This window comes from Zalophus californianus, chromosome 6 (genome assembly GCF_009762305.2).
Source record: "Zalophus californianus isolate mZalCal1 chromosome 6, mZalCal1.pri.v2, whole genome shotgun sequence".
NCBI lineage: Eukaryota > Metazoa > Chordata > Mammalia > Carnivora > Otariidae > Zalophus > Zalophus californianus.
Genome location: NC_045600.1, coordinates 140,600,702 through 140,621,999, shown reverse-complemented (window position 1 = coordinate 140,621,999; position 21,298 = coordinate 140,600,702). Strand labels below are relative to the sequence as shown.

General features: G+C 45.5%; 1 protein-coding gene across 2 annotated transcripts in view; it reads right to left on the bottom strand.

Annotated features, from left to right (window-relative positions):
* Nucleotides 1-103: 103 nt before the first annotated feature.
* Nucleotides 104-21,298, bottom strand: part of TICRR (TOPBP1 interacting checkpoint and replication regulator) — a 45,766-nt gene continuing 24,571 nt past the window's right edge. Inside the window, exons 15-22 of one of the 2 annotated variants that reach the window (XM_027571382.2) lie at nucleotides 20,249-20,395; nucleotides 9,043-9,133; nucleotides 7,907-7,968; nucleotides 6,449-6,583; nucleotides 5,708-5,865; nucleotides 1,856-3,962; nucleotides 1,645-1,770; nucleotides 104-808 (exon numbers count right to left, since the gene is read on the bottom strand). In XM_027571382.2, the coding sequence (XP_027427183.1) occupies nucleotides 696-808; nucleotides 1,645-1,770; nucleotides 1,856-3,962; nucleotides 5,708-5,865; nucleotides 6,449-6,583; nucleotides 7,907-7,968; nucleotides 9,043-9,133; nucleotides 20,249-20,395 (2,939 nt within the window). In that variant the 3' untranslated portion in view covers nucleotides 104-695. The remainder of the gene's footprint in view (nucleotides 809-1,644; nucleotides 1,771-1,855; nucleotides 3,963-5,707; nucleotides 5,866-6,448; nucleotides 6,584-7,906; nucleotides 7,969-9,042; nucleotides 9,134-20,248; nucleotides 20,396-21,298) is intronic. The other variant, XM_027571383.2, reaches the window with a different exon arrangement.

Below are 21,298 nucleotides of genomic sequence, written 5' to 3'. Positions count from 1 at the left end.
GGCTGACTCGGAGACGCAGAGCTGGGAACCACTAGAGCTCGGCCAGAGTGAGGCAACCTGAGGCCTCCAGGTATAAACAGAAAGGCACTGAACGCTACGCAGCCCGAGAGGATTTTATTGTGACATAGGGAAGGTAAGAAATTGATTCTGCTGTTGGCCGCAGCCTTCAGCTTTGTGAGGGGCCCCTGAGGAGCCCTTCTCCCACTTCACAAGTAGGGGGGGTGGTTGTCGGACTGGCCTTGGGGTCTCAGAGGCGGGGGCCGAAGGGGAGCCTGCTCTTAACAATTCCTGGTCTGCCTCCCCAGCTGAGTCAGAGCACCCACCTCACCACCTCCCTAACAAGGGGCAGGGCTGGGAGGAAGGCACCCCTGGAGGGGGATTAAAACCCCTAAGGGACTCTTGTGGCAATTGGAGAGCTGACACAGTAAGAGAGGACTGGGACCAGGCTGACTTATCTTTTGAGCTTTCTTGGTTCCAGGGAGCCCTCCAGGGTGACGTAGGACAGCTTAGGCCCTGGCTCAGATGAACTGAGTTTCGGGGGTCAGACATCCTCTGTGACAGGGGCCTGGAATTCCTGACACGTCCAGAGGAAACTGCTCTCAGAGCACTTCGTCTGGCCTGGGAAGGCAGGCAGTGGCTCTGGCCAAGCTCAGTAGTGAGTGGAGGTTTAGGTCCCCCTGCCAGTTCCAGCCTAACTAGCTAAGGAGTTTCTTCCGTGTGTAAGTCCTGCTGATGGGGCGTCTCCTGGAGAATGCGCGGCTGAAAGGAGATTCTTCGGCCGTGGGGGGGACGACCTCCATCTCCTCATCTAGAAGAGGGCACAGGGGGCATGCAGGAAGTGAGGGCGGAACAGGAGAGAAGGGGCTTGAACGGGAGAGAGGTCCCCATGCAGGCACTGCCTGCCGGTGCGCGTGCTGCGCGTTCTTCCAGGCTCTCCACACTCACGTCAGCGCAGGGCTGGCAGCGGCTTGGAAAAGCCCAGTCCTGCGGTCTGAACTCCCTCAGCTGGATTGTGCATTCTGCTGTTTTGCGTGATTTATAGCCCGGTCTCGGGGGGGGAAGGGAATCCCTGGAGCCTCCAGCCTCCTGGATTCCCTTTCCATTCTAGATGTTTCTAACCCAGTGCAGAATCACTGGAGCCTCCAGCCTCCTGGATTCCCCTTCCATTCTAGATGTTTCTAACCCAGTGCACTGAGCACCTGCAAGCCTGTCCCTTTCCCGGGTGGGGGGTCGAGGAAAGGGACCCCTCAAGTCTGAAGGCTGATCACAGCGGCCAGTCCCTAATCCTAGCGCATGTACAGAAGCGCAAGGGGGTAACCCCCTGGGCGGGGGGGGGGGGGGGGGGGCGGGCTGCCATCGTGCTGCCAGACACACGCTCCTCAGGTGCCAGTGACTACACCGCACTGTAGGTCCACCTCTGTCACTGCTTCCAGAAGCTGTTTTATGACACAGGGGAGTGCTAGTGTGGTTTCTCTGGGAAGAGCACAGGACACTGCAGGGACAAAGTCCGCTGTCCCGGATCAGGCACGCCCTCCGACTCCACAATCCCACTGCCTGGCCACCCTGAGCAAGCTCTGGGGAGTCACCCGAAGGACCCCAAGTTTGGTCAGCCTAAATCTCCAGGACCTTTGCTCAACAAATTACCTCTGGCCTCCTGACACCGCGAGGAAGGCGTCTTCCCCTGGAACAGCAGCGGGGACTGGGTGAGAGCCTGCAGGCCGCTAGCCGAGAGGCAGCTCCGCGGCGCGTGGCCCGGCGGGGGCGTGGAACCTACGGGAGGGTCGAGGGTGAGCACGGCCCCGTGGTGCCCCCGCCAAAGGAACCGCCGGCTGCCACCCCAGGGCCGCGGACTCACCTGGCACGAACACGTCGTCAGCCCCCAGGGAGGGGACGTGCCACCCACTGGCACGTGGAGACCACTCCTCACTCCTGCTCAGCTCTGCGTCTCCTCTCTGCTCCTCACACACTCTCTTGGCTGGACACTCCGCTTCCTCCTTGGCGGGAAGGAGCCTCTTCCTGGAACCCCACCCGAACTGGCCCCAGGAGAAGGCTTCCTCAGCCTGAGGCGCACTGTCCCTGGGAGGCGACTGGTCTGGCAGCTGGCACACCCCCTCAAGCTCAAAATCCCCCAGGAGGGGAGTCCTGCTGCTGCCGAGTTCAAGGCCGCCTCCTCGCTCCCTTCGCTCCGGCTCGAGCAGGAACACGCCTGCGGGAAGGTCTGTGCCCATGTCGCCCCTCCCGGCAGAGCTGCCGCCCCCCGCCCTCTTCCTCCGCGGCCAGTCCTGAATGGTGTCAGGGGTGGTCTTCCCGCTGTGCTTGGGAGACGGGGTCCAGGGGACACCGTCTGTTTGAAACGGAGAGGGGGTGCTAGAGGGGCAGCGGGTGGGGGTACAGGACTGGCAGATGTAGGTCTGTCCCCCGCTCTTACCGGGGGTGCTGTGTGAGGGACGAAGGCAGGGGGGCGACACGTAGGTGGCTTCAGGTTTCCCTGAGGACTTGCTGGCCCCAGGCATGCTGAGTCCGGGGAGGGAGCTCTCCTCCCTTCTCGGGGGCTCGGCTTCCGCCAGGCAGCTGGGGTCTATCTTTTTAATGCGAAGCTTGGGCAGGCCCGAAGCTTGCATCTCAAGCTCCACCTCGTAGGTCTGGGGGCTGGCCGAGGCTTTCGAAAGCCGAGTCGAAGCCTGCAGCTTCTCCGGCGGCATGGCCGCCTGGCGCTGCCTTCTGTCGGCGGTGCGGCGCAGGACATAGGACGAGGCCCGGGGAGAGTGGGGCCCGCGGGAAGGAGGGGATGGCGGGCTCCCGGGGTCCGACGGAGGCGGCTTCTCCCGCCCCATCACCGGCCTTGACGCCTCACCTTCCGCTGCCGTGACGTGGCCTGGCGAGCCGTCGCTGCCGTGGTGCTCCGCTTCGTCCAGGAGAGCGAGATGGCCCGGGGCACTTGCCCTCAGCACAGGAGAGGACATACACCAGTCACTCCCGCAGCCGGTCCCAGAGGAACTGTGTCCTTCCGGGGAAGGCTGGTCCTTTCCAGCGTCTGTGAGGGCGGCGGGGCTGCCAGCTGCGGCGACCCTAGGAGCAGCAGAGGTGCTCGGCCGGCCCTCCAGGGAGCTGCTTTCCAGGTCCGAGGTCTCTCTGCACCTTTTTCCAATTTTTGCAGGGGCCCGAGGGGGCACGGGCTCAGACTGGGCGATCCGTGAGACTCGGTGGGGAGTGGAGGGACCAAGCCAGGAGAGAGACGAGGCTACAGGGGGTGCCTTCTGGGGCTCTTCCCAATCCAGTTCTTTGCGGGGAGGAGATTCTATCGAAAATTCCCAAAATGGACTCTTGGCAATTTCACCTAAGGGAGAGGCCAAAGGTTTTTTTGGAGAAAGATCGGGGGGAGAAGTCAGATTGGTGCTCCGCGGTGTCTTGGGGACTGAGGCAGCTTTATCCCTCCATTTCTGTGTGAGTTCCTCTGCCTGAGAAGCCCCGGGGACATGGGGATGGGGGTGCGCTGGATCCGGAGGGGTTTCTCTTCGCCCCCCCGGGGCTGCTGCTCTTGGAGGGGTTCTCAGTGCGGACCTGACAGGCGTCAGACCCTCACTCCCGGTCAGGCCTGCTGGGCAGGAGGTGCTTTTGGGACTGGAAGTCACTGAGGGTGGCCAAGTAGAATTCAGAAATCCAGGTGGCTGACCCCCTGGCCTTTGGGGAGTTCTTGGTATCTCCGTTTCAAGAGGAGAGGTTCCTCCTTTTGCCAGGGAGTGTCCTTTCCAAGGAGTGACTTTGGGTTGAGATGGTGAATCCCAGCTATGTGAGGAGTCTTTTAAGGACTCTTTAAAAATGACCTGTTTGGCAGGAGTCACTTCTGTAGGGGGTTTCCGCCGCCTTTCCGGGGTGCACAGTGAAGTTTGTGGCGTACGAGGGAACCTTCTTGGGGTAGCTTTAGAAGAGCTTGGAGACTTCCGGTTACTCTTCTTAGGAGTCTGTAAAGAGATGCTTATTTCAGTGCCTAAATATCATAACCCCAATTCTCTATCGAGCATTTTAGTCCTAAGGCAATGAGAAAGGCAGATGGGAGATTTCTGGGCCGATGGAATGACCGTAAGCTGATTTCCAATAGCAACACATTTCCACTTCCAACCATGACCCAGATTTCACTTGTCTGTTTTTTCCTAGCACCAAACACTGAATCTAATCTTGGGTCTAAGACAAAAAATTTTCGTAATATGCATACGGCAATAAACCAGACTTTGCCTCTAACGATGTGTCACTCTACCACTCACAGCTACCTTTCTCTTCAAGGAGATAGCTCCTTCTGATCTCTGCCTAACATGGCCTCCAGGTGTCACATCCTCTGCTGTTCACCTGCATTCAGCATGTGCTTGCCACGCCCCCACCATGTGCCGGGCCCCGTGTGAGTGTGTGTGTGTGTGTGTCTGTGACGGGGGAGGTAGGGTATGCAATATACAGACACCTAAAGTACAGCAACACAGCCATCTCAGGAAGGAGACCCCCAGCCAATCCCCCTCCCTTTCTGCAAAAGGCAGTTACACACCCAATATATAAAGGAGATCAGACACCTATCGTTTCTATTTGATTATCTCAAGGGAATCCTGGTCTAGTGGGCATTTCACGTTCAATGGGGCACAGCCAGATAACAACACAGTGTCACCAGTGCACTGACAGGGCCACGCACGGGACAACGTGGGAGCACAGGAGCGGGCTGGCTGTCTAACCCAGCTAGCAGGAAAGGGGGACAGGAACAGGGAGTCAGGTCTTTAAGAAGGGGGTGTCAGCAGGTAAAGGCCAAAGGTGGGAAAGTAGGAACTCTTCCTTTGCCTAAGACGAACAGCAGCAGCTGTGTGCAGGCCAGCATGCAGCCTGATGTGGCCGGGAAAGTGGATTATGAAGCAGAGGAGGGTGAGAGGCAAGGGCCATAGCCAGCCCACAGCAGCCCATGCCTGTCTGGGAGGACTGACCCTGGTCCTGGAGATCGGTGGTCTTCAAACCCATCCCCAGAGTTTTGTGTCCTCCCCCAACCTCTAAGCCGTTTTATTGGGTTTCCAAGCAAAGATTATTTTTTTAATAAAAGGGTTCCATTGTAGGAAAACCTAGAAAACCCTGCTTTAACAAAGAGTCATAGAGCTTTAAGCAAAGTGACGCAGTGTGAAAGACCACTCCGGCTTCTGGGGGCAGGACGGACATGAGAGGGAAAAGGCAGTTGAAATGTTCCAGGCAGAACTGAAGGCAGGCAGGAACTGCAGGGGATGGAGAAGAGGGAATGGGTATCAAATGCGGTCTATAAATAAAAGTGGTAGGATTGATTGATTGGCTCTGTCTGGAAAGAGGGAACAGTCAAGAGTGACTCTCAACTTTCTGAGGTGGGTGACTAGATTGGGTGGACAATGTAGGGGAAACAGGACTGATCCCTGCACATTTCAGAAAGATATATACATAGTGTTTGATAAAAGTGGTGGATGAAACCAACAGACCAGAGGAGATCATTTCTATTTTCTCCCCACCACAATGGCCTCAGCCAGACTACTGCCTTACATCCCCACATACCCAATATTCATTCATCTGGATCAACCCAACCACCCCCAAATAGCTGTTAGTAGCTACAGATCACCTGCTTTCTCATTCCTAATGTACTCAGTGGGTTTTCTGGGCCACGTCTCTGTTTTCCCCTCAAGACCACACTATTTTAAACATTACAGAAATGTTTTACCTGGTAAGCTATGGGTATCTCAGAGCCCAGTGGGTTTCTTGAAGGCCTCTGAATTCGAGCTGAACCCTTCTCTGAGGGACTGACCATCTCAGACAATGCCCCAAAAAACAGCCTCTTGGGAGAACGAATACTTGGGTTTGGAGAATTTTCTCTTTGGTCTGCAAGTCAAAAACAGTGAGTCTTTCTTAGCTCCTGCCCTCCCAATACTAATAGAACAGCCAGTCTATACAAGAGGACAATTTTTTAGAGCAAGTGGGAGTGGGGACGGATCCCACCTAATTGTGCCAGCAACTACAATTATTGCTGCCATCTTGAATTTTAATAAGCCCGCATACTAACTTCAGCCCTTATATATGTTAGGCAAGTAAAACTATTTGTAAATGTAAAAACACATATCTGAGGATCCAGACCTAATGGATAAAAGCATGAAGGACAAACCGATATCACCTTCTACCTGGACGCTTGAGTGTAGAATATGAACACAAGGTGGAAATAATGGGTAATTCCTGTTGAATGGATAAATCACCTCTAAGGATAGTGTGGATGACCAGTTGTAGGAATCCAAAGGGAGGACCCTGTTAATGAAGGTCATGGATCGTCCATCACTCTGAACCTCTAACGGACAGAGCTATTCTACTGCTCCAGTGTCAAGAAAGAAAATGTCAAATTTTGTACTTTTCCCAAAAACACTTCCCGCTGAGTCGGCCCAGACTTCTGAAGGCAGGTGAGCAAGCATGTTACCTGACTTGTCTTGCTGGAATGAGTGAACTCTTTGCACATTTCGAGACTTTAGCTGAGACCCAGAATAGAAGGAACCAGAATTCGTCCTGCTGAGTGACAACTGCTTGATTCGAGGACTTCGTCTCAAGCTTACTTCTGCAAAACCAGAATCCCAGTTAGTAACCAGGGAGAAATGCAAGCTTTTTACACTTTCCCACATATGAAATGGTAAAATTTACATAATGCCACATACAAGACGGAAATCTGACAAGTTACTAACTTGAGACTTCTGAAGTGTTGTAACAAAGCTACAAAGAGTATAATATATTGCCCCAGGGCACAAGAAACCCACTGATCCACTAGACTGTCACCCTCAGAAGTCTCAAACTGCCAGCCTTTTAACCACGATGTTGGGTGGGGGGGAAAAAGGGTTTATATACTGTGACTTTTGTTAAAAAAAAAAAAAAAAAAAAAAAATTTTAATTGCAGTTTTGTTTATGTTACATACATTTGTATAGAAACGACACCAGTAAGAGTATTATTAAAACTCAAATCTTAACGGTATTTCCAAATTGTGGGATCACCGACTATTAAAATTTTGCTTCTATTTTCTTAATTTCTACAATAAATTACTTGAATCATTAAAAAAGAAGGTTTTTTTGGGGTAACTCCTGAATCACAAGTACTATTTTTTTTTTTTTTTAAGATTTTATTTCTAGGGGCTCCTGGGTGGTTCAGTTGGTTGAGCGTCTGCCTTTGGCTCATGGGACAATGTGGGAGCACAAGAGCGGGCTGGCTGTCTCACCCAGCTAGCAGGAAAGGGGGACAGGAACAGGGAGTCAGGTCTTTAAGAAGGGGGTGTGATCCCAGGGTCCTGGGATTGAGCCCCGCGTCGGGCTCCCTGCTCAGTGAGAGTCTGGCTTCGCCCTCTCCCTCTGCCTCTCCTCCTTGCTCTTGCTTTCTCTCTCTCAAATAAATAAAATTTAAAAAAGAAAAAAAGATTTTATTTCTAAGTAATCTGTACACCCAACGTGGGGCTCAAACTCACAACCCCAAGATCAAGAGCTCTACCGACAGAGCCAGCCAGGTGACCCCACATGCACTTTTAAAATAAGCCACAGCACTTTGTATTATACAGTAGTGAGCCTGTACCCTGAATCCCATTTCTACTGTGTAAAAAGATTTCTCCAGAAATCCCCTTGGTAAATTCTGTGTAAGAGACCATTTACTAATAAATATTTACTGAGCTATACTGTGGGCCCAGAGCTGTCACAACATCTCTAAAATATCTTTAGGATATGCTGAGCGAGAACACAAGTACAGAAAGGTTTTCAGAGGAACTAGTTAAAATGCAACACAAAAGAGAGGCTGCTGGGTAGCTCAGTTGGTGAGGCATCTGACTCGATCTCAGCTCGGGTCTTGATCTCAGAGTTGTGAGGTCAAGACCTGTGTGCAACACAAAGCAAATGTAGGCACTACCGTCTGCTCCTTTTTCTGGGGACTCTTCCACAATGTCAATATCAGGACCAGGATCAGAGGACCTTAAGGAACGACAGGCATAAGGATTATTCAATGTCACTATTAACTCCTACTTAATGCACATTAGAGATACACCGTCTCTCACCTCACAAAGCAATGAAGAGCCCCGGGTTTGATAACACCAGTGCCGGCACGCATGCTCATACACGTTACCGGCTGAAGTAAAATGGTTAGCACGTTTTAGAAAGCAGTTTTACAATGTAAAAATTAATTAGAAATATGTATGCCTTCTAATCTATCAATTTCACTTCTTGCAATTTGTCCTGCAGATTCTTACACAAGTGTGTAAAATTTGTACACGAGTAATGTCTAGATGAAGCCCTGACAAGGCTCCCTTTTGTTCCTGTGACGTGCAGCTAAAAACCCTGGATGTTGTATAGAAAATGAACTACAGACTAAAAGGCGGCAAAGGAGGCAGATTGCCTGGGGACCTCTGGACTCCAGGAGAGACAGAGTAAGCTCCCGGAGTTACCTTTTTGCTTCATAGATCCCAGACTGGGTGCTGCGGGGGGACGGACAACCCAAATACATCAACAAGTACAAAAACTGCTCTAAGGAAAGCCAGTTCTCTCTGGCTAAAGAACCAGGAAAGGGGCAACCTAGCATGATAAACTCCCAGACACTAACTGCCATGGAAAACTTTGGCCCCACCACGCCCATAGGCCAAGGTGAGATCCTAGACTTCCAGTCTTGCCCAGCAGCCAGGACAACTCCCTCCATCCAATGATGAATGATTTTTTAAAAAATGCTGAATATCCATTTGATGGAATGCTTCTCAGCATGCGCGCGCACGCGTGCGCACACACACACACACACACAGATGAACTATGGACACATGCAACACCATGGATAAATCTCAAAATAATTATGCCAAATGTAAGAAGTGAGACAAAAAAGTACATTTTGTATGGTTCTCTGGCCTTTGTAGAATTTATAGAATGCTGAACACTCTTTGGTTATAAACAAGACAGTTAAGATGGGAGTCACAAGAGGCTTTTGGAGATGGACAACAGCCCACATGACCATTAGCAAGGCAGTGTGGGTGCACGAAGCAACTAGACAAGGATGTTACTCACCTGCCCTTGATTTGTCTATGAAGAAGCCTTCTGGACACTTGCTTATGTACTGGAGTCTCAGCCACACTCCTAGTCAGCAGTCTGTGATAACCTAAAATGTAAACAGCATAAATTTCATTTAACCTTATCAAGAAGTAGCAGCAAGCCAAAGAGGGCAGTTTAAACTTATGTATGGCTTACTACTCATGCCAGAGTGGTTTTTGTTTGTTTTCACTTAATGGTTTTTGGACTAACGTCTAACCAACCATAGGATTCAATTTAACATGATACAACAGTTTATCAGCATTAGAGACTAAATAACAACCCAATATAAAATATTGTAAAATTATTCTCTAATAAGCAATCCTGAAAAAAATAAAAAACACTTATTAGAGCTTATACCGTCACTCATCAGTGGTTCTTATATTTATAATTAAATGAAATAAAGTACGCAAAAATGCTGATATGTCATGCAGCTTTAAGGTATTTAATAAGATCCAGCCAGCTGGCATAAATTTCCGCAGTAGATTGTGTAACTCAGCTGCTCATGGGAGGACTAGTTTAAAGGGAGTTAAAAGTGACTAGGAAGTGGGACGCCTGGGTGGCTCAGTTGGTTGATCGTCTGCCTTCGGCTCAGGTCATATTCCCAGGGTCCTGGGATCAAGTCCCACAACAGGCTCCGTGCTCAGCGGGGAGCCTGCTTCTCTCCCTCCCTCTGCCTGCCGCTCCCCCTGCTTGTGCTCTGTCAAATAAATAAATAAAATCTTTAAAAAAAGTGACTAGGAAGAGAAGGGATATCAGCAGGAATGTGGCATAAGGACCTCTGAAATAAGTCTCCTCCATAAAAGGAATGAGAACACTGGGCAAAAATAGGCAAAATCCGTTTTAGAACTCTGGAAATTAACCAGTTTATAACAATCCATGGAGTATTTATCCAAGAAAAACAGTGAATGCAGTACAGCGAGCTTCACAGAACTTTATCTTGCCTGGGTCCTGACCCCCCTTCTCCCCAGCCCTGTAGCCTTGAGAACAGTCTGCAAACACTGTGCAAACCAACAGGGGCCTGTGAATGGGCCGAACCGGACTGAGGTTTCTCCAAAGCGCCACTCCCAGCTGTCATTATCTGACCTGTCTGGCAGCTTCCTGCAAAGCCCCAGGGTGGGGTGGTCTCTGTTTGACCTCAGAACTCACCCCAGGCAAACAACCTCTTTGCAGGGAGCGCTTTCTGAAACCAATCGGCAGCAACTGTAAACATCACAGCTGCCAGAGGGAGTGGTAACAGCTGGGGCAAACAATATGCTAACCAAAAGTTTAAAAGGGAACACGGGAAGGAGACGTCTACAGGATCCTCTGCAAACCTCCAACATACTCTTAGGAATCTGAAACTCCATGCAATGTAGGGGTGTGTGCATGCCCCCCGAGAAACCGCTAAGGCCTGGGGCGCCTGGGTGGCTCAGTTGTTAGGCGTCTGCCTTCGGCTCAGGTCATGATCCCAGGGTCCTGGGATCGAGCCCCACCTCGGGCTCCCTGCTCAGCGGGAAGCCTGCTTCTCCCTCTCCCACTCCCCCTGCTTGTGTTCCCTCTCTTACTGTGTCTCTCTCTGTCAAATAAATAAATAAAATCTTAAAAAAAAAAAAGAAAGAAACCTCTAAGGTCTAAGCTGTCACCCATGGCTAACCTGAGGCCTTCAGTACTCAGCCAGGCAGCTTACATTTCTCTCTGAGAAAATGAACCAATGCACCTAAGACCCTCACAGCAAAAGCTGAGAAACTTACTGGTTCCAGGCATTTAAGGAAATCTGTCTGATCATTAGCGGGATCGCTAAGCAAACTGAGTAGACGTCAGTGGCCACTCATGACAGAATACAGGCTTTAAAGAATTAAATTCAGGAAAGCCACCAAGCAAACAGTGGCACTAATGATGACAACAAACCCTGGCTGGGAGGGGACAGGTCTGTCAGAACTGCCTTATTATGTCTAACTGTCAATAAAACATAAGACATGCAAAGAAGCAAGAGAGTTTGGCTCAGGTACAGGAAAAGAGAAAAAAAAAAACCCAACAACAAACAGTCATTAGAAGCAGTCCCTGAGGAATTCCAAACATTGGATTTGTTAGACCAAGACTCTAAATTAGCTGTTTGAAATATGTTCAAAAACCTAAAAACTTCCATCCAAAGAACCAAAAGGAAGTAGGAAACTGAGGACTTGCCCCAAAGAGACAGAAATCCCAAAAAAGAACCAAACAGAAATTCTAAAGCTGAAAAATGAAAAAACTAGTAGCCAAACTCTGGAAAGAGCCAAGATGTCCATCAACAGATGAATCGATAAAGATGTGGTATATACATATACAATGGACTATTATGCAGCCATCAAAAAAACGAAATCTTGCCATTGGCAATGACGTGGATGGAACTAGAGGGTATTATGCTAAGTGAAAATAAGTCAATCATAAAGATAATTATCATATGATCTCACTGATATGAGGAATTTGAGAAATAAGACAGAGGACCATAGGGGAAGGGAGGGAAAAATGAAACAAGATGAAACCAGAGAGGGAGACAAACCATAAAAGACTCTTAATCTCAGGAAACAAACTGAGTGTTGCTGGAGTGGAGGGGGGTGGGAGGGATGGGGTGTCTGGGTGATGAACACTGGGGAGGGTATGTGCTATGATGAGTGCTGTGAATGGTGTAAGACTGATGAATCACAGACCTGTACCCCTGAAACAAATAATACACTATATGTTAATAAAAAAATTTTTTTTAAATTTTATTAGAATGGTTTAGCCACAGATATGAGGTAGGAGAAGAATCAACAAATTTGAAGATGGATTAATTTACATTATCCAGACTGAGGGACAGAAAAAAAGACGACGAGAAGCCGTCTCAGACATCTGTGAGACACTGTCAAGTGCAACATCCACATACGGGGAATCCCAGAAGGAGAGGAAAGAGAAGCATGAAGAACATCTGAAGAAATATGGGCTGAAAACTTCCCAACTCTGATGAAAGACATTACACATCCAAGAACCTCAATAACCCAAGAAGGATAAAGTCAAAGAGATCCACACTTACACAAATCATAAACTGTAAGAAGTCAAAGAGAGAATCTTGAAAGGAGCCAAAGATCAGGGAATTCATCAAGTACAAAGGAGCCTCTAGAAGAATAACAGCTGATTTCTCATCAGAAAGGAAGGACAAAAGACTGTGATGATGTATTCAAAGGGCTGAAAGAGAAAAAAACTCAACCAAGAATTCTATATCCAGCAAAATTACTGTTTCAAAATGAAGGAAATTAGCATGTTCCCAGATTAAAAACAAACTTCCCCCCAAAAAACAAAACAGAGAATTTTTAAGTAGCAGACCTGCCCCACTAGAGGGAGTCCTTCAGGCTGAACAGGCACTCAAGGGTGAGATGAATCCATGGGAAGAATTAAAGAGCACCAGTGAAGGAACTACATACATAAATATAATGTACAGCACAAAAACATTTTGTGTTTGTAACTCTTCTTCTCCTAGGAGTTAAAAGATAAAGTGACAATAAATTGGTGTCGATGGGGGTGCCTGGGTGGCTTGGTAGGTTAGGTGTCCGACTCCTGATCCTGGCTCAGGTCTCAATCTCAGGGTCCTGAGTTTGAGCCCTGTGCTGGGGCTCCACACTGGGTCATGGAGCCTACTTTTAAAAAAATAATTAAGTAAAAATAAAAATTGGTGTTGATGGGCATACGACGTACAAAGATATAATGTGTATGACAATATAGCACAAAGGAGGGAGTAGGAAAGAGAACTGAATTTATAGGAGCAAAGTCTTAGAATACTACTGAAATTAAACTGGTATTAATCTGAATAAGGCTGTTATAAGATATTAATCATAATCCGGGACACACACACACACACACACACACACACAGTGCCATAAGAAGCTCTCAAGGTTGGTCTCTCCACCAAAAACAACTAGTAAGCTAGGGGGAAAAATGATCAGAATCAAGTATTTTGGAACTATGGAACCCGACTGGACACTTGCAACAACAAGGGAAATGCTTTACATGAAAGCGAGATGCTGATTTTTGGTAAGGGAACGCCATGCGCGAACAGGTATGATTTCCTTTTCTCAGCCCCGCTGCAGCTGTGGGGAGAGGCCCACCTTCTCAGAGCGGCTGGCTGATGGGGAGCAGACAGACAGTGGGGACTCGGTCCTCCAAACCTGGGGTTGTGTGCTTTGGTCAATCTGGTGGACTCCTGTGGGGCTGGTGCAGACACTTGCCTTGTTTTTGGACCTCTCAGGATGCAGTGGCTTTCCCTAAATGCACCCCCGGCAAGATTTTTTTTAAGATTTCTATTTATTTTGAGAGAGAGAGAGAGAGAGAATGCGTGCAAGCGGGGGGAGGGGCAGAGGGCGAGAGAGATACTCAAGTGGACTTCACATAGAGCACAGAGGCCGACTCAGGGCTCGATCTCACAACCCTGAGATCATGACCTGAGCTGAAATCAAGAGTCAGGTATTTAACCAACTGAGCCACCCAGGCACCCCATCCCTGGGAATATTTAAAGGGACAAGAATACCTTCTTGCTTTTCCCTTTTTGGAGTCAGACATTTAAGGAAATCTTTGTCAGGTCACTGGTTAACAGAGCTAACAGAACAGAAACTTCACTGACCACACACAACATGGAATACGATGCTTTACAAAAAGTTTGGAAAACAGAGTTGATGCCCTCAAAATGCCAAAAACAAAAAAAGTCACTGGTCAAGGACATCAAAATCAAGTTTTCTAAATATGCTCAATGAGCTCAAGAAAATCATGAAAACAATGTATGAACAAAATGAGAATATCAATAAAGTGATAAAAATTATTAAAAGAGGGACGCCTGGGTGGCTCAGGTCACGATCCCAGCATCCTGGGATCAAGTTCCACATCGGGCTCCTTGCTCAGCAGGGAGTCTGCTTCTCCCCCTGCTTATGCTCGCTTGCGTGCTCTCTCTCTGACAAATAAATAAAATCTTTTTTAAAAAATTATTAAAAGAAACCAAATTCTCAAACTATTCCAAAAAATAAAAGAGCAAGAAAACTTGTAAATTCATTCAACAAGGCCAGTATTACCCTCATACCAAAATCAAAGACACTACAGAAAACTATAGGCCAGTATCTCTGATGAGCACAGATGCAATAATCCTCAACAAAATATTAGCAAACTGAATCCAACAATACATTAAAAAATCATTCACCACAATCAAGTAGGATTTATTCCAAAGAAGCAAGGATGACTGAATATTTGCAAATCAACGTGATACTTCACAAAAACAAGAGAAAATACAAACCATTATGATCATCCCAATAGATACAGAAAAAGCATTTGACAAACTACAACATCCACTCATGATAAAAACGCTCAACAAAATAGGTTTAGAGGGAACATACCTTAATGTAATAAGGCCATAGATGAAGAACCCCCACAGCTAACATCATACTCAATGGTGAAAATCAGAGCTTTTCCTCAAGATCAAGAACAAGAGTGTCTACTCTCAACCACTTTTATTCAACACAGTGCTGAAAATCCTAGCTGCAGCAATCAGACAAAACATAAAAGGGATCCAAATTGGTAAAGAATAAGTAAAAGTATTGGGAGATGAAACAATGCCAAATATAGAAAACCCTAAAGATTCCATCAAAAAGCTACTAGAACTGATAAATGAATTCAGTAGCGTTGCAGGATATGAAATTAATATACAGAAATCTGTTACATTTCTACACACTAGTAATGAAGTAGCAGAAAGAAAAAGAAAACAAGGGTGCCTGGTGGCTCAGCTGGTTAAGCATCTGCCTTTGGCTCAGGTCATGATCCCAGGGTCCTGGGATCAAGACCCACATTGGGCTCCCTGCTCAGCAGGGAGTATGCTTTTCCCTCTCCCTCTGCCCCTGCTCGTGGGCTCTCTCTCATGCTCACTCTCTCTCTCAAATAAATAAAATCTTAAAAAAAAAAAGTTTAAAAAAAAGAAAAACAATCCCATTTACAATTACACCAAAAAGAACAAAATACCTAGGAATAAACTTAATCAAGGAGGTGAAAGACCTGTATTATGAGTATAAAACACTGATGATAAAAATAGAAGATGGCACAAATAAATGGAAAGATATACCATGCTCATGTATTGGAAGATTTAATATTGTTAAAATGTCCATACCACCCAAAGCAATCTACAGATTCAATACAATCTCTATCAAAATACCAAAAGCATTTTTCACAGAACTAGAACAAGTAATACTAAAATTTGTATGAAACCACAAAGACCCCAATTAGCCAGAGCAATCTTCTCAATCCCAGATTTCAAGATCTACTACAAAGCTGTAGTAATCAAAACCTTATGGTACTGCCATAAAAACAGACTCAAAGATTGATGGAACAGAATATACAGCCCAGAAATAAACCACACTTATATGGTCAATCTACAGCAAAGGAGGCAAGAATATGCAATGGCACAAAGACAGTCTTCTCTTCAATCAATGGTGTTGGGAAAACTGGACAGCTACATGCAAAAGAATGAAACTGGACCACTTTCTTACACGATACACAAAAATAAAATGGATTAAAGACCTAAATGTGAGACCTGAAACCATAAAAATCCTAGAAGAGAACACAGGCTGTAACTTCTTTGACATCAGCCTTAGCAACTTCTTTCTAAGTATATCTCCTCAGGCAAGGGCAACAAAAGCAAACTACTGGGACTACACCAAAATATAAAAAGCTTCTGCACAGCAAGGGAAACCAACAAAACAACAAGGCAACCTACTGAGTGGGAGAAGATATTTGCAAATGACATATCCAATCAGGGGTTACTATCCAAAATAAGAACTCGGGCAAGTCAACACCAAAAACTAATCCAATTAAAAATGGGCAGAAGACCTAAAACAGACATCACTCCAAAGACATCCAGATGGCCAACAGACACATGAAAAGATGCTCAACATCACTCATCATCAGGGAAATTCAAATCAAAACAACCAATGAGATATCACATCTGTCAGAATGGCTAAAATCAGCAACACAAGAAACAACAAGTGTTGGCGAGGATGTGGAAAAAAGGGTATCCTCGTGCACCGTTGGTGGAATACAAGCTGATGCAACCACTGGGGAAAACAGTATGAAGTTTCCTTAAAAATTTTAAAAATAGAATTACCATAGGATCCAGTAATTCCACTACTGGGTATTTACCCAAAGAAAATGAAACTGCTAGGGGTGCCTGGGTGGCTCAGTTGTTAAGCGTCTGCCTTCGGCTGAGGTCATGATCCCAGGGTCCTGGGATTGAGCCCCGCATCGGCCTCCCTGCTCGGTGGGAAGCCTGCTTCTCCCTCTCCCACTCCCCTGCTTGTGTTCCCTCTCTCGCTGTGTCTCTGTCAAATAAAGAAATAAAATCTTAAAAAAAAAAAGAAAATGAAACTGCTAATTCTAAAAGATACAAGTACCCCTATGTTTACTGCAGCTTTACAATAGCCAAGATATGGAAGCAACCCAAGTGTCCACTGATAGATGGATGGATAAAGATGTGGTATATATACAATGGAATATTACTCAGTCATAAAAAAGAATGAGATCTTGATATCTGTGACAACATGAATGGTCCTAGAGGGTATTTTGCTAAGTGAAGTAAGTCAGAGAAAGACAAATACAAATACCATATGGTTTCACTTACATGTGGAATCCAAAAAACAAAACAAACAAACAAAAAAACCCAGACTCTTAAATACATAGAACTGGTGGTTGCCTGAGGGGAGGTGGGTGAGGGATGGGTAAAATAAAGGGAATTAATTTTCAATTATAAAATAAATAGGTCAAAAGATGAATAGTAATGCCCTCCACCCAGCAAGAGAATGCACATTATTCCTGAGCATACACAGAACATTCTCCACTAACAGGACAAATGGTAGAGCATAAAATAAGTCTCAAAAAATAAGACTAAAATACAAGGTTTGTTCTCCAACCACAATGGAATGAAATTAGAAATTAACAACAGCAGGAAATCTGGGAAACTCACAAATACACGGAGGTCAACACACTCTTAAAATACCCAATGGGTCAAAGAAGAAATCACAAGGGAAATTAGAAAATATTTTGAGATAATGAAAACACAACATACCCAGACTTAGAGGATACAGTTAAAGCAGTATTAGAAGGGAATGTGTACCTGTAACGCCTGTATTAAAAAAGAAGATCTCAAATCAATAACTTAAAGTTAACCTTAAAAGCTCAAAAAGATCAAACTAACACCAAAGCAAGTAGAAGGAAGGAAATGGTAAAGACTGCATAGGAAATCAATGAAATCAAGAATTAAAAACAAAACAAAAATCAATGAAATCAAAAGTTGGTTCTTTGAAAAGATCATTAAACTGACAAACTTTTAACTAGACTGACCAAGAGGGAAAACCCAAACGACTATGAAAGAGGGATCATAGATACCAACCTCACAGAAATTCTAAGGACTATTAGGGAATGCTATGAACAACTGTATAACAGCAAAGTAGAAATAGACAAATTCCTAGAAAGACACACTGAAAACAGACTCGAAGAAACAGAGAATCTAAATAAATCTATAACAAGTAAAGGATGGAATTAGTTATCAAAAAATTTCCCACAAAGAAAACTCAGGACTAGATAGCTTTAATGTTGAATTCTACCTAACATTTAAAAAATAATTAACACCTTAAAATATATGGTCATTTTACCTTTGACCAAGATGCCACAACAACTCAATGAGGAAAGAAGTCTTTTCAACAAACGGGACCGGGACAACGGGACAGCCACATACAACAGAATGACATTGTGCTCCTGTCTCACACAAAATAATGCACAGAAGTTAACTCAAAATGGATCAAAGACTGAAATGGAACAGCTTAAACTCTAAAACTGGATTAAGTAGCAGTTTTTTAGCTATGACACCAAAAGTATAAGCAATGACAAAAATTCATAAATTGCTTTAAAATGGACTTCATCAAAATTGAAAACTTTTTGTGTATTGAAGGGCACTATCAAAGTGAAAAGACAACCCACAGACTGGATAAAATATCTACAAATGATTTATCTGATGAGGGACTAATATCTACAATATATAAAGAATTCTTGCAATTCAACTATTACAAGACAATTTTTACCTGACATTTCAATTAAAAAATGGGCAAAAATTTGCACATTCTCTAAAGTAGACATACAGATAGCCAGCAGGCACATGAAAAGATGCTCAAAATTAGTTATCAGTGACATACAACTGAGAACCACAATGAGATCCCACCACACATGCACCCAAGAGGACAGTCTGAATCAAAAAGAGGGACAACAGGGGCCCCTGGGTGGCTCAGTCAGTTAAGCGACCGACTGTTGATCTCAGCTCAGGTCTTGATCTCAGGGTCATGAGTTCAAGCCCCAGTTGGGCTCCACGCTACGTGTGGAGCCTACTTTAAGATTTTATTTATTTACTTATTTTTAAAGATTTCTTTATTTATTTGAGAGAGAGAGGGAAAGAGAAGGGGCGAAAGGCAAAGAGAGAGGGTGAGAGAAACTCAAGCAGACTCCATGCTGAGCGCAAAGCCTGACCCAGGGCTCGATCTCACGACCCTGAGATCATGACCTGAGCTAAAACCAAGAGTCAGAGGCTCAACCAATTGCCCCACCCAAGCACCCCTTATTTATTTTGGAGAGAGATAAAAAGAACACACAAGCAGGGAGGGCGGGAGGGAGATGGACAGGCAGGAAGGAGAGCGAGCCTATCAAGCAGACTCCATGCTGAGCGCAGAGCCTGAGAGCCTCGGGGCTCAATCTCCCAACCCTGAGATCATGACCTGAGTCGAAATCAAGAGTCAGATGTGCAATCAACTGAGCCATCCAGGGGTCCCCAGCCTACTTAAAAAAAAAGGGGGGTACAACAGAAGGTAGGTGTGGAGAAACGAACCCTCATACATTGCTAGTGGGAATGTAAAATGGTATAGCCACTTTGGAAAATGATTCAGTAGTTCCTCACAGTTAAAGAGTTACCATATGGCCCTGCAATTTCATTCCAAGGCATGTGCCTGAGAATAGAAAACATGTCTACACACAATCTTGTACATGAATGTTTATAGAAACATTATTCACAATAGCTGAAAAGTGGAAACAACTCAAATGTCTACCAACTGATGGAAGGGATAAATAAAAGGCAGTTCATCCGTACAATGGTATATTATGGGCAATAAACAGAAATGAGGTGCTAAGACATGCTACCACACGTATATAAGGCTTAAAAACATTATGCTAAGTGAAAAAAGCTGGTGTATAGTGTATGATTCCACTTATAAGAAATACCCACAAGAGGGCGCCTGGGTGGCTCAGTCGGTTAAGCATCTGCCTTTAGCTCAAGTCATGATCCCAGGGTCCTGGGACTGGGCGCCACATTGAGCTCCTTGCTCAGCGGGGAGTCGGCTTCTCCCTCTCCCCTCTGCTCATGCTCTCAAAATAAAATCTTAAAAAACAAAACAAAACAAAACAAACCCAGAAATACCCACAAGAGGAGAATCCACAGAAACAGCAAGTAGATTGATTGGTGGTTGCCTCCAGCTAGGAAAGTCAGGGGAAATGGAGTTTCTTTCTAGAGTGATAAAAAGGACCCAGGGGGTGCCTGGGCAGTTCAGTCAGTTAAGCATCTGCCTTCAGCTCAGGTCATGATCCCAGAGTCCTGGGATTAAGTCCCATGTCGGGCTCCCCGCTGAGCAGGGAGCCTGCTTCTCCCTCTCCCTCTGCCCCTGCTTGTGTTCCCTCTCTCACTGTCTCTGTCAAGTAAATAAGTAAAATCTTAAAAAACAAACAAACACAAAAAAAAACGATCCGGAATTTATGATGATGGTTGCATAACTGTGAATATAACAAAGACAGGTGAATCATATTTTACTCAATTACTAAAAGAACAAAAAAGAAAAAAGAAAACAAACAAAAAAACCCTCAAAAGACTTGAAAACAACTGGTCACTATCCTTCTTCATTGGTTTTGTAAAATAGATGTTTGTCTGTGGGGGCGACTAGGAAGGGGAAGACTGAGCAGATACCAGGATCAAGTCTTCATCCAAGCTTGGAGGGAGAGAGACCCCAAGGGGAAAACTGATGGTAACCACAGAGAGGAAAACAGATCAATGAGTTTCTGCAACAAATAGAGTCTGGAGGCTGCTTTGGATCCAAGAGCCCCCCCTTCTCTTGGCTACCCTAAAAGATAGTACCTTTGGTCCTCCTGAAGTTGTCAAGTTTACACTCCAGACCTTCCACTGCGGACACAGAGTGGCTTCTAGGCAACCCCCGCTTTGCTGATCTCTTTGAAGGAGAAATCATTTCCTTGTTGAAGAGATTTCTTCGAACTTTGGTCACTTCTGAAAGCATTAAAAAAAGAAAAAGCAACATTTACTAATATTCACATTTACTAATAGGATTTCCTTAAATATTATACTCACATGATGCAAACTACTCTTACAAATTCAGTTTAAATCCAACTTTTCAGGAACATGAGGAAGGCCCACATCACTTAAATTAGAGGCTGTCCTCATTGTAAAATGGACACAATCCTTAAGAGGCTGGCTAATGGAGGTCAGAGTCCTTTTACTATACGCCACTGTTATGATGATTTTCCTCACTTTAGACCTTTTGACTGCTTTGTATTCTGCTCAACTCCAAGGAGAGGAACTGTTCCTTTCAATTCCACAAATCTCATTCTTCTTACGATATTTTACGAATTTGCTAGGTTATTTTAAATGCTCTTCTTGACTCCAGGACATGAGAATTGTGTGGCCACTTAGACTCAAAGTTAGGAGAAGCAGCTCCCGAGTCAAAAACTACTTGACAAAGCTAGCAGGATGGCATCTTAGTCCAAAGCAAGATGGCCCAGAGGCGGCTACCCAAACACTAAGGATAAATTCCTCTAAGAGCAGGTCATTTAAATACAAACCAAATTAACCCTGATCCACAAGCTGGGAGGAGCCCTGATATTTACCCACTAGTGACCGACATTACTGTTATGGACACCAACAACACTCAAGTTTCAAAACAAATGCCTGAAATGGATTTAGGACCTGACAGCCAAGTCTGATTTGTTCCTTGGTTTTCCCAAGTTTTTCAAAGTTTAATATTGACAGAAAGCTTCAAAGAATAACACATTACACATAGAATCAACACTAAAATTCACCAGCCATCAACATCTGTTTTCTCTCTGCACCTCTATGTTTACAGAATTTTTCCCCCACCGAAGTTGCACAGTAAGGTGGGGCCATCCCAACCCT